At 46.3% G+C, this 13,108-nt stretch overlaps 1 protein-coding gene across 1 annotated transcript in view; it reads right to left on the bottom strand.

The window, feature by feature from the left end:
- Positions 1-13,108, bottom strand: part of SPEN (spen family transcriptional repressor) — a 77,449-nt gene that overhangs the window by 26,630 nt on the left and 37,711 nt on the right. Inside the window, exon 4 of the mRNA XM_060259399.1 lies at positions 582-742. Within this exon, the coding sequence (XP_060115382.1) occupies positions 582-742 (161 nt within the window). The remainder of the gene's footprint in view (positions 1-581; positions 743-13,108) is intronic.

A 13,108-nucleotide genomic window follows, 5' to 3' on the forward strand; every position in this document is an offset into this window, starting at 1 on the left:
ACTCTCCCTCCCTCCCTCCCTCTGAGAGGAACAGAAACTGAATCATGGGCTTCTATTACTCAGTTTCTTCATGTGAAAAACTGCTTACTTTTACTCTCAGAAAACAAAGCACAGAGGAGTCCCATCTCCAGTGCTGGGAAAGACCCCGGCAGCTCCCAGTCTCCCTCCCTGGTGGCAGAAAATGCCATCAGGTCACAGCTGACCAATGGCAACCCAAGGTGGTCAGCAACCCTGGACTTCCTTGTCCCACTCCCCTCCAAGGATCACCAACCAGGGCTGAAGCTCTGCTGAGCTTCTGAGGTCAAGCTAGCCTAGGCCATCCTGCTCAGCCTCCCTGGCTGCCCAGAAATCTCCTTCAGCTTAGTATTTGCAATTCATTTTCTGCCGTGGAGCTTCAGGCTGCTTCCACAGGAATTCAGCCCAGAAGACCTCTCCTCCAGACTTCAACCAGGCCCAGATCTGTTGAGCTCCTGCCATCCAACCCCCAAAGTATACAGAAAACAGCCCCAGGGGAACATTTCTACGTCAGCTCTGAGTGGTGCCAGACTTTGCCCTGGAGGTATCACGAACTGGAACTGTACCTGTGGAGCGCACGGGAAGATTCTGAACCTTGATCCCAAAGCTTTTCCGGGGCTCATCTTTCTCCAGAGATGGAAGCAGCTGGGAGGTGGGTGCTGGAACAGCAGTGGACTGAACAGACCGGGCTGGAGACTCATCACTTGAACTGCTGCTGGAGTCGCTACTGTGGAAGTGAGAGAGAACACTGCAGTTCAGCACACAGGGAGGCACCAAGCAGAAGCCTTGATACAACAGCACAAGTCAGACTTCTGGCCCCTCGAAAGTCAAATGGACACCACTCAGATTAATACAGCTACCTATATAAACAGTTTCTCTGAGGAGCAAGCAAGGGTGTGAAAGATTCAACCCAGTTTGCTTGAGTGTGTGTGTGTTTGCATGAACAAAAAACACTCCAAGGGCCAGGTGATCCAGGCCATGAGAAACTGGAAATCTCTCTCCTGCTCCATGCACAAGTTGCACAAAAGGCCTATTTAACAGCCCTGTACTGAAAGGCATTCATGAACCACACTGCAGTGGCACCTCCTGAGGCATCCAGCACAATTAAAACCTGGAGACTCTGCTAAGTCAGGAAACCCTCTTGTTTTACCCAGCCAGCACAGAGAAGGTGCATTTAATTTGCCTAGTTTGGGGCTCTCGGGCAAAAGCATTCTACTATCTCTGATTTGGCTCCTCCTTTCCTTGCTTCCATAACAAAGAAGAAGAGATTGGATTTATACGCTGCACTTCACCACCCAAAGGAGAGCATCTTGCAATCTCCTTTCCCTTCTCCTCCCCACAAATACCCTGTGAGGTAGATGAGGCTGAGAGAGCTCTGCAAGAACTGCTGTTTAGCAGAACAGCTCTGAGAAAATTATGACTGACCCAAGGTCACTCCAGCAGGTGCAGGTGGAGGAGTAGGGAATCAAACCTGGTTCTCCCAGATAAGAGCCCGCACATCCAACCACTATACCAAACTGCACAAAGTAATTTCCATAACTTGCTTCCATCCTGTACAAGGAATTCATAATCCTCATCAAAGCATTTGCTTGCAAAATCCATGGAGATGGTAGTCGAGGAAACTGCATGAGGGTAATATGTCAAGTAGATCTTGCAACATTTACCAACAAAAGGGAAGATTTAATTACGTGTAATGTAGAGTTTCAGCAGCTTAAGAGATGTGTAGGAAGACTGAAAAATTATGTAGGGCACACAGGACTCATGGAGCCTCACTGTCCTTCAGGCATTCTCATCACCCAGCAATGCCAGAGAACAGCAAAATCTGTAATTAAATTTTGAACAGATTAAGATCTAAGCTGAATCCAAGGACTCCACCTTTTGAAAACAGATGGAATATCAGTCCTGATCGGAGCTTTAAGGAACACACATGGCCTTGGATGGGGTTATAATTAACAAAGAACAGCAGGAAAGAGACGCCCCCCCCCCAACCTCTCATCACTACTATCCAGAGCTGGACAGTCAGACCTATATCCAAACCTAAGAGTGCAAATGTGTCCTTCTAGAATAAAGCTGGGACTTTGGGTCACACAAAAACCTCAATGAATATGTCACTATCCCTCCAAAATGCTGGGAAATGTGGCAGGCAGGTCATGACATGTGAGTTTTTTCCAGATTGTCATTTAATAGAACTCCTGTGTCTTTGAGGTGAAGCTCAGCTGCTTTTATCCTCCCACAAGAGCAGCCACCCCCCCCCCCAATGTTTCCTCTCCAGGGAGATATTCCAGCCACATGGGGACATAGGTAGGCGGGGGAGTCAGCCAGCACCTGTGGCCACCTGCAGCACCACCAACGACTCCTTCCAATAAGCCCCAGGCAGAAATGCACAGCTCCCACCATATCCCGCCTCATGTTGGATGGCTAACCTGTCTAGACCAGGGGTGTCAAACTCATCTGTTATGAGGGCTGAGGAGACCTTGTTGGGCCGGGTCATGCCATATTGGGACAGGCTATGTGTGTACCTATTTAAGGTAGGTAGCTGAGATATAAACTTTATAAAGGAAATAGACAAACACAATTAAAGATTTTTTAAGCCCCTAAAATTAAAAACTAGCACTCGTTGGTCTTAAAGGTGCTTTCTTTGTATTTCTTCCCTGGGATCCAGGGAAGTGGGCAAAGAAAGCTCCAGCTCTTTCTTTCCTTCCCCAGGGGACCAGGAGGGGGAGAAGCCTCAACCAATGGAGAAAACAGAAGCTTTGCTCTGTAGCTCCTGTGCGATTGAGCGAGCCTTGCAAACCAAGCTGTGATGCAGAAGGAAGCAAGAGAGAGGGAGAAGAAAGCAGAAGACAGCCAGTTGCTCAGGGGCCTGATAGGAGCCCTCTAGTGGCCTGATTCAGCCCTCAGGCCACATGTTTGACACCCCTGATTTAGACCCTAAAGAAATGAATTCCAAGAAGCCAGAAAATGTGCAGCAGACTCTGTGCAAGCCCCACTTGGCTATGTGGAGATGCAGCACAAAATAGGCCCTCAAACTTGCAATAAAAATATGAGATTTGTCGCCCTCATACCTTCCTGAACTCGGCGTATTTTACCTCCCACACCAATCTTGTGCAATGTTATATCTGTATTTCCATAAATATTTCACTAACCATTTTCTTCTGGCATCAAATAAGACCATCAGCGTTTAATTTTTCTGAGAGGGAAGCTAGAGCAAAAAGCCAAAGGAGATGGTTCCATGTCACAGGATGCCCTCCTGATTATTCTCCCTCCACAAAGCATTTTCACAGTCCATCTCTCTCTTCTGCAGCCCTCTTGTCACTTCTCCAGACTGATTTAGGAACAAAACCCTCTTCATGGGCTAAAATCTGTGTCCCCCCACCCCCCATGGAAAACACACACACTGTGGATAGCTACAAAAAGTGTTGGTGCTAGTCTCCTGAAGCACTAACTGCTCTTCCCCACTTCCTCAGGCTGTAGTATACCTCAGCATTTAAGGGGAAAAGCTAATCCCTTTCTAAGTGGGATCCCTTTGCCTGCAGGAAAACCACAATGCCACAAACAAGTGGATGGGACCCCTGGAAGAGGGGGGGGAGGCCTGCCTGCTCTCTTGCACTCCCCACTTATTCTTCATGAAGAAATGTATGCTTAAAGGCTGGCTGACCCCAGAAGACGCCTGCTCCCACGGATGCCTCAAAACCCTGAGCCAGGACTCAGGGGCCCCACAGCTACATGCAGCTGGCGATCAGTGTAGAGACCACCACACAAGCAGCCTTGCCCGCCCATTTGGCTCCAAGTGCAAGTCAAGGTGCTGGCTACGACCTCGGAAGCCTTCCTGGTCCAGGAGCCACCTCTCCCTCCCTCCCTCTGAGCCTCTTCCGTGGCCCCCTTGCAGCCACTGGCCAGCTTCTCCCGCTTGGGGTAGCCTGCCTGGCATCCCCTAGAGCCCCTGGGGCCTTTTCTGGGGCCACTTCCACTCAGAGGGGGTTGCCAAACAAGGGCTACAGGCAGAGCTGCTGTCAGGCCGGGTACTGGCTGCAAGGAAGGGGGCTGTCTGGAGTCAAATGCTCTTCTGCTAGAGATTTTAAATTGGAATTTGTAAGTTTCCTTGAACCACGAGGAAAGAAAGGATATAAATATTTTAATTTTTTAAAAAGATGCTGTGAACACATCTCCATTAGAACTGTGACATAATTACCTGCTATAAGTAATTTACACCTTCTAGATTACACACTGCGAAGAATGACACTAACAACACAAGACAGAGAAGACAGCTGCTGAAGAATAAAGTCTTGATCGCCTTACTTAGCAGCTGTGTTCCCTCTAAGCTGAGTTAGTGAGAGCTAGCTCACAATTTTTAAGCCTCTGGCTCACACATTTTTGTTTTAACTCAGGAAAAATTGCTCCAGAGCTAACTAATTTATGCAGTAGCTCACAAAGTAGAATTTTTGCTCAGAAGACTCCACATCTTAGAGGGAACTTTGCTTAGCAGTACCTTAAGCACTGAAATATGGCCTTCCCAGTGAGTTGAAGAATAACCCAAGCAATCTCCCAGTTGCCACAGCTCAAGACACCAAGAAGCACAACCTTCTGATGTGACCTACAAGTTATTCCACTGGTGTAGAAAGCAAAATTTACAAGTCCTCTTTGAAAGCTCAGATGCAGAAATGAGGCAGAGCTGAGAACAGCACACTGATGCATGTTAACACATGAAAAGCAAGAGGGGGGAAGAATGAGGATTGAGTGCCAAACAAGCGAAGCTGCCACCGCCGCTCAAGTCCCCTTTGACGAGCTGCTACTAAAGAGACATCTGCTCTTAAGGGTGGGGGGGGGCAGGGAACTGTATCCCATGCAGATCAAGACTTTCCCCTGGCACTGGGAAGGCTGTTCTAGAAAAGGGATGGGGGGGGCACTGTGCAATCCTTCTGCCCTGGACTGGACTCCCCAAGCAGAACAGCTGCCTCTTACTTTCATGATAAAGCACATGTGGTCTTTCTACTACCAAACTAATTCTACCATACTTGGAGAATTTCTCGCACACTTCCTATGCATTTCCTTGGGAGAGAATGACAACCAAAAACAGGCCTGAGTGGACACCAGCCCCTCCACGGAACATCATGTGCACCTCTTGGGAGACAAACACACGTGACCTTAGATGAACTCTAATCAGATTAGCCCAGGAACAATCTCAAGTGAGCCAATAATCCAACTTTGTTTTCAGAGGCACACAGGTAAAAATAATTACAGCTAATCCCCCCAAGTTGTTCACAAGCCAGCACTGTGCAATGAAAAAGTGTGGTAATCAGAAGCCATGCTTCCCTGGCCAAGAGATCAGCCATGGGAATCCACTGGCTTTGTGGAAGGCTACTATTACTCCGTCTCAGTTTCCTTCTATTGTAAAACAGGAAAGCTAGTGACCTACCTCAGAAAGCTGTTAGAGAGAAGAACAGGTAGGTGGCAGCTGCAATCCCCCCCAAGCCTTTGGGATGGGGTGGAATGTATATTCCAGAAGCAAGGAGCATAAAAGAGGATGCCTTCCAAAGGTCCCCTGGAGCTTTTTGTTAAGGCGAACTAACTTTATCCCAACAACCCTGACCTACATAAGGAAAGGAATCAGCTGACAGCCACTATGTGCCATGCCCTGCTAGTTAATGCAGCCATGTGACCAAGTCTGTGTCAATAAACAACACTATGATATTCAACCTCTCCAGCTAAAAATAAGCATGCAAGGAATCTGCCTGCATCAAAGCACAGGCTGGAGACCCAGCAGCCTCTGTTAAAGCCTTTATTGACTTGGGCAGTAGTAAAAGGCAGGTTCTGATCCTCATTTTTGACTCTGCCTCTTGTAAACAGAACACATGCGAAACTAGAACCCTACACTTGAAATGGGGATGGTGACTCACTAAAAATTCCTATGGTCACCAGCTGAGATGGTTTTAAAAGGGGATTCGATCAATTTAAGGAGGAAAGTCCACCAACAGCGATCAGCCATAGTGGCTAGATAGCTGGCTTGCCTGGAAAGACAGCAGGACCGTGGGAAAGGCTGCTGCTTTCATGCCTGCCTCATGGGCTTCCCAAAGGCACCTAGCCAGCTGCCACAGTGGTGGGCTCCAGGGAGGGGTGGTCTGAACCTGCATGACTGTTCTTAGGGGCTTGTGGAAATCAGCACTTCTGACCCTGGAATGGATCTTCTTTATGTGTTTCCCCTGCATCACACACTGCTGCTTCTCTGGAGGGAAAAGAGAGAGAACTTGCTACTCAAGACATTTCTGGCAGCACTGCTTTACATTATGCAGAAGTACCGCAACAGATGTCCCCATTCTTTACGGGAAAGTCACCCATAAAGATGTAAAAGATCATTTTTTAAGAAAAAAAAGGCATTATGTTTCAACACATCAAAAGTATTTGTCAGTAGTAAACCTAGAATAAACACAGAACTCCTGATACCCAGGCCTGCTTAAAAACTGCCTTTAGGGTCAGCTGTCATCTCTGTGTGTTCCAGAATCCATTTTGTACTCAGAAAAGACTTGGCAAGGAGTCAGGCATGCATCAGCCTTAGAAAGCACCTCGGTCTCAGGGCACCATTCATAATATGGGAAAACCAAGACAGGTCTTCCATGGAGGGTGAATCAGAAACTTACTCATTAGGTGCCCATCCGAAAATTTTCATTTCCTTCCTACCTATAATCGTCTGAACGTTTGGTTGGAAGCAAGTCTCTGTAATTCCAAGAGGACCTTGCTTACAGAACACCGAGTGCAGACAAGAAGATCTGCAAAGGGCAACACAAGCCACCCTTCCATGTTTTGCTGCACAGACTGACAAAGTCAGTGATAGATCCAGGAGGGCAGTCGTGTCGGTCTGAAGCAAAAGAACAAAGCTGGATTCCAGTAGCACCTTTAAGACCAACCAAGTTTTATTCAGGATATAAGCTTTGCTGTTTTTTTCCGCCTAGTCAACCCAAAGCAACGATTACCAGACCCCAACTTGTCATTCTTTTAATCTGCTAAAAACATTTTCACTATTTTGCATACTAATTCCCTGCCAACTCTCTCTATATGTAGGACTGCTGGTTCCATCCCATACTATTGTCTGATGAAGTATGCTTTTATCACACAAAAGCTTACATTCTCAATAAAACTCTGTTGATCTTAAAGGTGTTACTGGATTCCCAACTTTGTTCTAAAGTCAATGATAACCACAGCTGAGACACAACAGGATACATATTATCTAGAGAGTTCACAGCTACTAACCCTGCCTAACTTTCAAGATCTGGTATCAAGCTATACCATACCACCTTCCCTCTGAAAGTTTGTTAAGGTCATATTATTCTCTAAGCCCTCTAAAGTTTTCCAGTATGCAGTGCTATTTTTATACATTCTATAAGTGCTCAAGTTAATGTTGTAGCCATTGGGTCCATCACTCGCCACTGAAGAGAATAATGCCCTTGGGCATGTATTGATGCTAGATCCTAGCAAGTGTTTCCAGCCCACCCCGCCTGCAATTCTTCTCTTGGAAACTAGCTGCCATTACTCTCCACTGAAGAAATATTTTGGAGGCTCAAGGACTAAACTGGCCGCTTCCAGGATGCAATGCAACAACCACACACTGTGACCACCGTAACGCATCACTTCAGGACTCTGGACCTGCCAACAATTAGCACCAAGCAGGGCCAATTTCCCACCAGGGGTCTCTTCTGGCATAGTCTTCCCTCACCCCTGACCCAGCACAAGACGGAAGGATTCTGTCAGTTCCCACATCCTGAACAAACACAAAGACTTAAGAGTTTCAGACAGGCTACCAAGAATATCATTATATATTTATAAATATTTATAAACACCTTTCCCTTCCACTCACAATCATCTCAGAAGCTAATAATGAGCCCACCTGCCTGCTACCTGGGTCACACCAAGGGCCCCAACTGTCACCAGAACTTTCCTGCCTGATCCTCTAGGGAGGATTCCAGTTTACTCACCGAAGGCCAGCTTCAAATACTACAGTGATCAGCTGGTATCTCTGGCAAGGTGGTACAAGTTTCTTTGTTTGTTTTGAGCCTACCCAACCAAACATGCCCATTTTATGTTCATAAACATTCAGGCCTCTTTATACAGACACTATTTCAGGTAGTAGCAGCCACTTGTCACTGGCACTCTTCTCGCCTCAGTCAGCATTCCTTTAAACGTCTCCCACCACTGTGGTGTGCAATTAGTGTAGGTATTTGGGCCACAGCAGCAGCAGCTATATTCACCACAGAGCTGCCCTTGAAGGAGGTCAGGGAACTCTGAACACGAATTCCTCCCCCATACATGCAAAAGGCCAGCTTCTGCCATTCCCCTCAAGCCCGTAACAGCAACAAACCAGCCAAGACAGAGACAGCCTTGCACACCAACGATTAAGGAGCCAGCCTGCTTTTTTGGGGGGGAGGGGGAAGGGGGGCAGGAACCATCTGGCAGGAACCATCCGACCTGCACTTGCAGAGGTGTGTCGCCATCCTTTGGTAGCATGCAGTGCCTTTGCTCAGCTTTGGTTGACTTTTCCTTGATAAGCTTGATCTAGGTGTCCCCCCACCCCCACCCCCGCTTTGATCACATCCAGACTGAACTACTGAAATGTGCTGTAGGGTGGGAGCTGCTTCTGAAGACGGTTCCGAAGATCCAATCAGTGCAAAATGCAGCTGCCAGGAACGCATCACATCTGTTCTGAAAGACCCATAGTGGGACTACCATTAACTTCCAGACACAATTCAAAGTGCTGGATATTTGTCTTAAACCCCCAAAGCAGGGCTTGACAAGCCCCTGGTGTCAGATCACTGTGGTGCCTGTCTGGTATTTTCAACAGTGCTTTTATTGTAGCATCTCTTAGCAATTCTCAGGGTAAGCGAAAAGCTTAGTTACAATTTCACATCAGAATGTTACATTGTATTATAAAATGGAAATTCTTGTGATTGCTTGCTTATAAGTAAACTGAACTTCATAACATTCAGAGATGGTGCATGAATTCATATATTGGCCCCAATATTAAATTAAATGGATATTTTTAAAGCAATGAAAAACTGGAGAGAAGTTTGAGGTTTTAGTTATGCATACATCTCATAACAGTTTTGTGGAACCTTTAATAAAATTATGAGAGACTGTGAAGAGGCTGAGAGTGGGTTTTGCGGCAGCAATAATTAAAATACAAAAGCTGAAGGCTGAGGAATGAATCTGGCTCCTAAATATTTCTGTGTACTCTCAAATGTTTGGCCTGACCCCTAGAGAGGCAGAAAGAATTTGCCAAGGCCTTCCAAGAACATTTTGGGACCAGAGTACCATATGCTCCCATGTGAGCTTGCTGCCTGCTAAGTTTATTCAAGGTATGAGCTTTCGTGAGCAAGCACACTTCTTCAGAATAAAACTTAGTTGGTCTTAAAGGTGCCTGACTGGACTCTAACTTTATTCTATTGCTTCAGACCAACACAGCTACTTACCTGGATCTGCTGCCCACTAAGATCTTCTGGCTGCTACTACCTGAAATACTGTCTGCATAAAGAGGCCTGAATGTTTATGAACATAAAATGGGCATGTTTGGTTTGGTTGACTTTAAAAAACAAACAAACTTGTACCACCTTACAAGAAATACAAGCTGATCATTGTAGTATTTGCACCCATTGCTTTGAGTTTGGGAGCACGAAAGGAACGTCTGTGCAGAAGAGACTTTGCAGCATTACATCCGTGGCACTCCCACTCCACAACTGCATGGCACAAGCCAAGCCTCTGCCAGCTTTAGGGCTTTTATTTTTGTTCAGATTTTTTATTAACGTTTTAAGTTCTGCTTATTCCATTCTGCCAGTTATTGACCTTTAGTGCTGGACTTGCTAAAAGCCACTGTACATCCGTGGTACCAAAAAACAGTTTTATTCAGCAATTAATCGCTCACATAATTTGTAAGCTGTCCTATAAGCTCTGTGCAGGAATACCTTCTTCATACCTCCTTTCTGATAGAAAGGGAAGGATGTGGCTTAGCCCTATTAATGGCTATTAGCCACCAACATGTGAACAGCTGTGCTCTGGGCAGAAGTGTGAAGACCCTGGAAAAATGAGAACAACCCCTCCTTTGAAATATTTTCTCTTAGAATGAATAAATGCTTCTCAAGATGAGATTTTTTACATTCAAAATGTATAGCATGAAAAAAATCATTTTCTTCAATTAAAAACTGGGAAATCTGAGGAAGTACTAAAACATACTATAACATGTCCAACATTTTAAAGATTGTGTTTAACTAGTATACATTAAAGGATGCATTGTTTTTAGTGATATAAAGTTAGGCTTAAAATCCAAACAGGAGGCAGTTCTACCTATAGTAACCACAGAGTTTCAGTCCACTTCCTTCTGCTTACTACAGAATTTTTCTATTCCCCCATCTTAAGATGGCAAAAACTGATGGTCCATAGGCAATGGTAACCTAGGGTGCAGCAGTCTGTAACTCTCTCAAATAATATGTATGCTTGCAATTTTTCTTAATAAAAAATGAAGCTATTGTACTTCTAAAAGACTCCTATAATTCCACCCCCCCCCCCTTTCAAGGCCCATATTTGGCATGGGAAGCATGGCCTGCCTCCAGCCTTCCAGCAAGTTTGGGGCAGATGTACTCCGGAATCACACAGCTCCTTCTCTTAGCTGCTCCGTTAGGCCAGCCTCCCATTCACACACTTTGCTTCTTTGTTGGGACTTCTTACCTTGGTCTGTGGCCAGCAGAGATTTTTTTCTACTTAGATACTTTTGACACTTTTAATCCATTTTGCCTGTGACAAAACGAGGCCTTAAAATGCTCTCAAAATTCATCCAGCGAAAATGCCCCTGAGCACGGGGGGGTGGGGTGGGCTCTTTCCCTTCGTAGGCACTGGAATGGAGGGGGTGCTGCCCTGGGCCTGAAGAGGGAGAAAAGCAGAGCCCTTTGTAGAGAGCCAATATTCTCCTTCCCACAACTGCTCACCCTTGACAACAGGGCAAACCAAGGCAGCAAACAAATATTCTGAGCAAGAACCACCTTGGAAATGCTAGGGCCCACTCTGTTTGCTATTTGCAGAGCACATGATCCTGAAGCTGCCGCCTACTAGTGAGGTGCCAGGTGCCACCACAAAGGAGTGGAACAATTCCTACCACTTCTAACACTCTGCTATGCGGAAACTGCAAACTGCATGTCATTCCTTCCACAGACGTGAGATGAGTCATAAGCATTCAGGAGATGCATAGCAGATGCAAGAGATGTTAGTGATAAAAAAGCCTTCTTCTTTGGCGCTCATTCTCAACTCTCTCTGCCTTTCCCAGCCTCCATGTTTCCTCTCAAAGGCTGTACAGGCGGATGCCTCTCAGCCTGGCTGGCCTGAAATTTGGTCAGCAGAGCCTGCCAGGGCCTCCCACTGCCTTTATTCCAAAGCACTACAGGCCCACCCAGCTGGCCCACAACCAAGACCCACAAGATCACTCTTATATCAGAAGGAGAATGGCTAACAGCAACACTAGTTTATAACATTTGTGGAGAAACGCCATTTTAGGCTTGTACTTAACTGGAGGCAGGCTTTGGGGCCTAGTCTCTTCCTCCCCCCCCTCCCCCCCTCCTGTCTGGAAGCAGCAATTCTGAGGCCTCCTAGAGAGACAGGAAGTCTTTCAGGCTGGGTTCCCAGAAGGCTGCAGAAGAATAAACCAGTTCCTGGGCGGGAACTGAGTTTTATATTGGAGATTTTGGACAGGAAGTTTTCAGTTTGTTTTGAGTTCAGTCAGTTCAGTTGAGTTGGTGCGTCTGTCTGTTCTGGAAGGTATGGTCAGGGCAAGTATTAGAAAATGGAGAGAAGGAGCGTTTTCCCTCTGCTATGATTTGTTGCTTCTGTTCACTTTTTTAAAAAATGCTTGTAAATAGTTATATAAATATTTGTCCCTCTGTGCCACTTAGTTTCCCCAGCCACCTTAGAGCACGCTACTGCAAGAGGGGAGTCCAGAGAAGGGGGAAGGCATGCAGTTGGTAAGGGTTCCAGTCCTCCAGGGGTCTCCCAAAGAAGGGCTTTGGTCTCTGTGATAACCAGGTGCTGGGTTGGCAGAGGACCTTGAGGCCAGACCTGAGAACTGGCAAGGGGGATTGGGAGTCCTGCTCCTCTCAGTCAGGAACCCCTAAATTGAGCAGGTGGTGGTAGCGCACCCAAGTGGCAGGAAGATTAGCTCCCTCCAGGAGTTGGCAACCCAAAAGGGAGTTGACGGGACTGGGTCCAAAGGTCAAATCGGGCCAGTTCCGTCACAACATTACTCCACCAACTGGCCCCATCTCTGCTGCAGCATAAACTTATTTTATTTACTACCTTCGGGTCACCTGAGCTGCCACTTATAACTTGTTATGATCTGTCGAACTGTATTGTCCATCGGTCTGGTTTTAACTGCTGTTTTTATACTGTTTTTAGAATGTTGTGATCCGCCCTGAGCCCATCCTTGGGAAAGGGCGGACTATAAATTGCCTAAAATAAATAAACAAACAAACATTACTGAGCATCAGGAAATACCTCACCGATGCTGAGCATTTAAGGCCATACTTCGATCAAGAAATCTGCAACCAAAGCTGATGGATCCTCGCTAGGAAAAGAAAGTTTCTGGTTGGCTCTAAATAAAAAGAAGAGACAGACCGACATTGGATTCATCTCATGTTGAAGTCACAACCCAAAGGGAGTGTGTGTGAATGGGAGGCATGGCATCAGGGCTGTTCTAGCAAAGCAGCTTAAGAGAATTTCCTGGGAGCAGAAAATAGTATTTTTCTTTTCCGAGAGTTTTTTTTTTTAAAATACCCTTCCCTTCACCATTTTGTTCCCAAGGCAGCTTACAGAGAATATACACCACAAGCTTAAAGCTTAGCCAAATCCTCTCCCACAGCTGCTCAACCAAAAGGGCCAGGCCCTCTTCTCTCCTGCTGCAGGTGGTTCGCCCAGAGGCACTCAGAAAGGAGCTCAGTTCCTCCAGGTTATGCGCAGAGTTCATTTTATGACATGTGTTTTTATTGTCAACCAAAACTGGAAGTGAGTCAGTCACAGGAAGTGAAATTACCAGCTACCCCCGCTCAGTAGTAGAATGTCCACAACTCTG

The sequence above is a fragment of the Heteronotia binoei genome, chromosome 18, assembly GCF_032191835.1.
Source record: "Heteronotia binoei isolate CCM8104 ecotype False Entrance Well chromosome 18, APGP_CSIRO_Hbin_v1, whole genome shotgun sequence".
Lineage (NCBI taxonomy): Eukaryota > Metazoa > Chordata > Lepidosauria > Squamata > Gekkonidae > Heteronotia > Heteronotia binoei.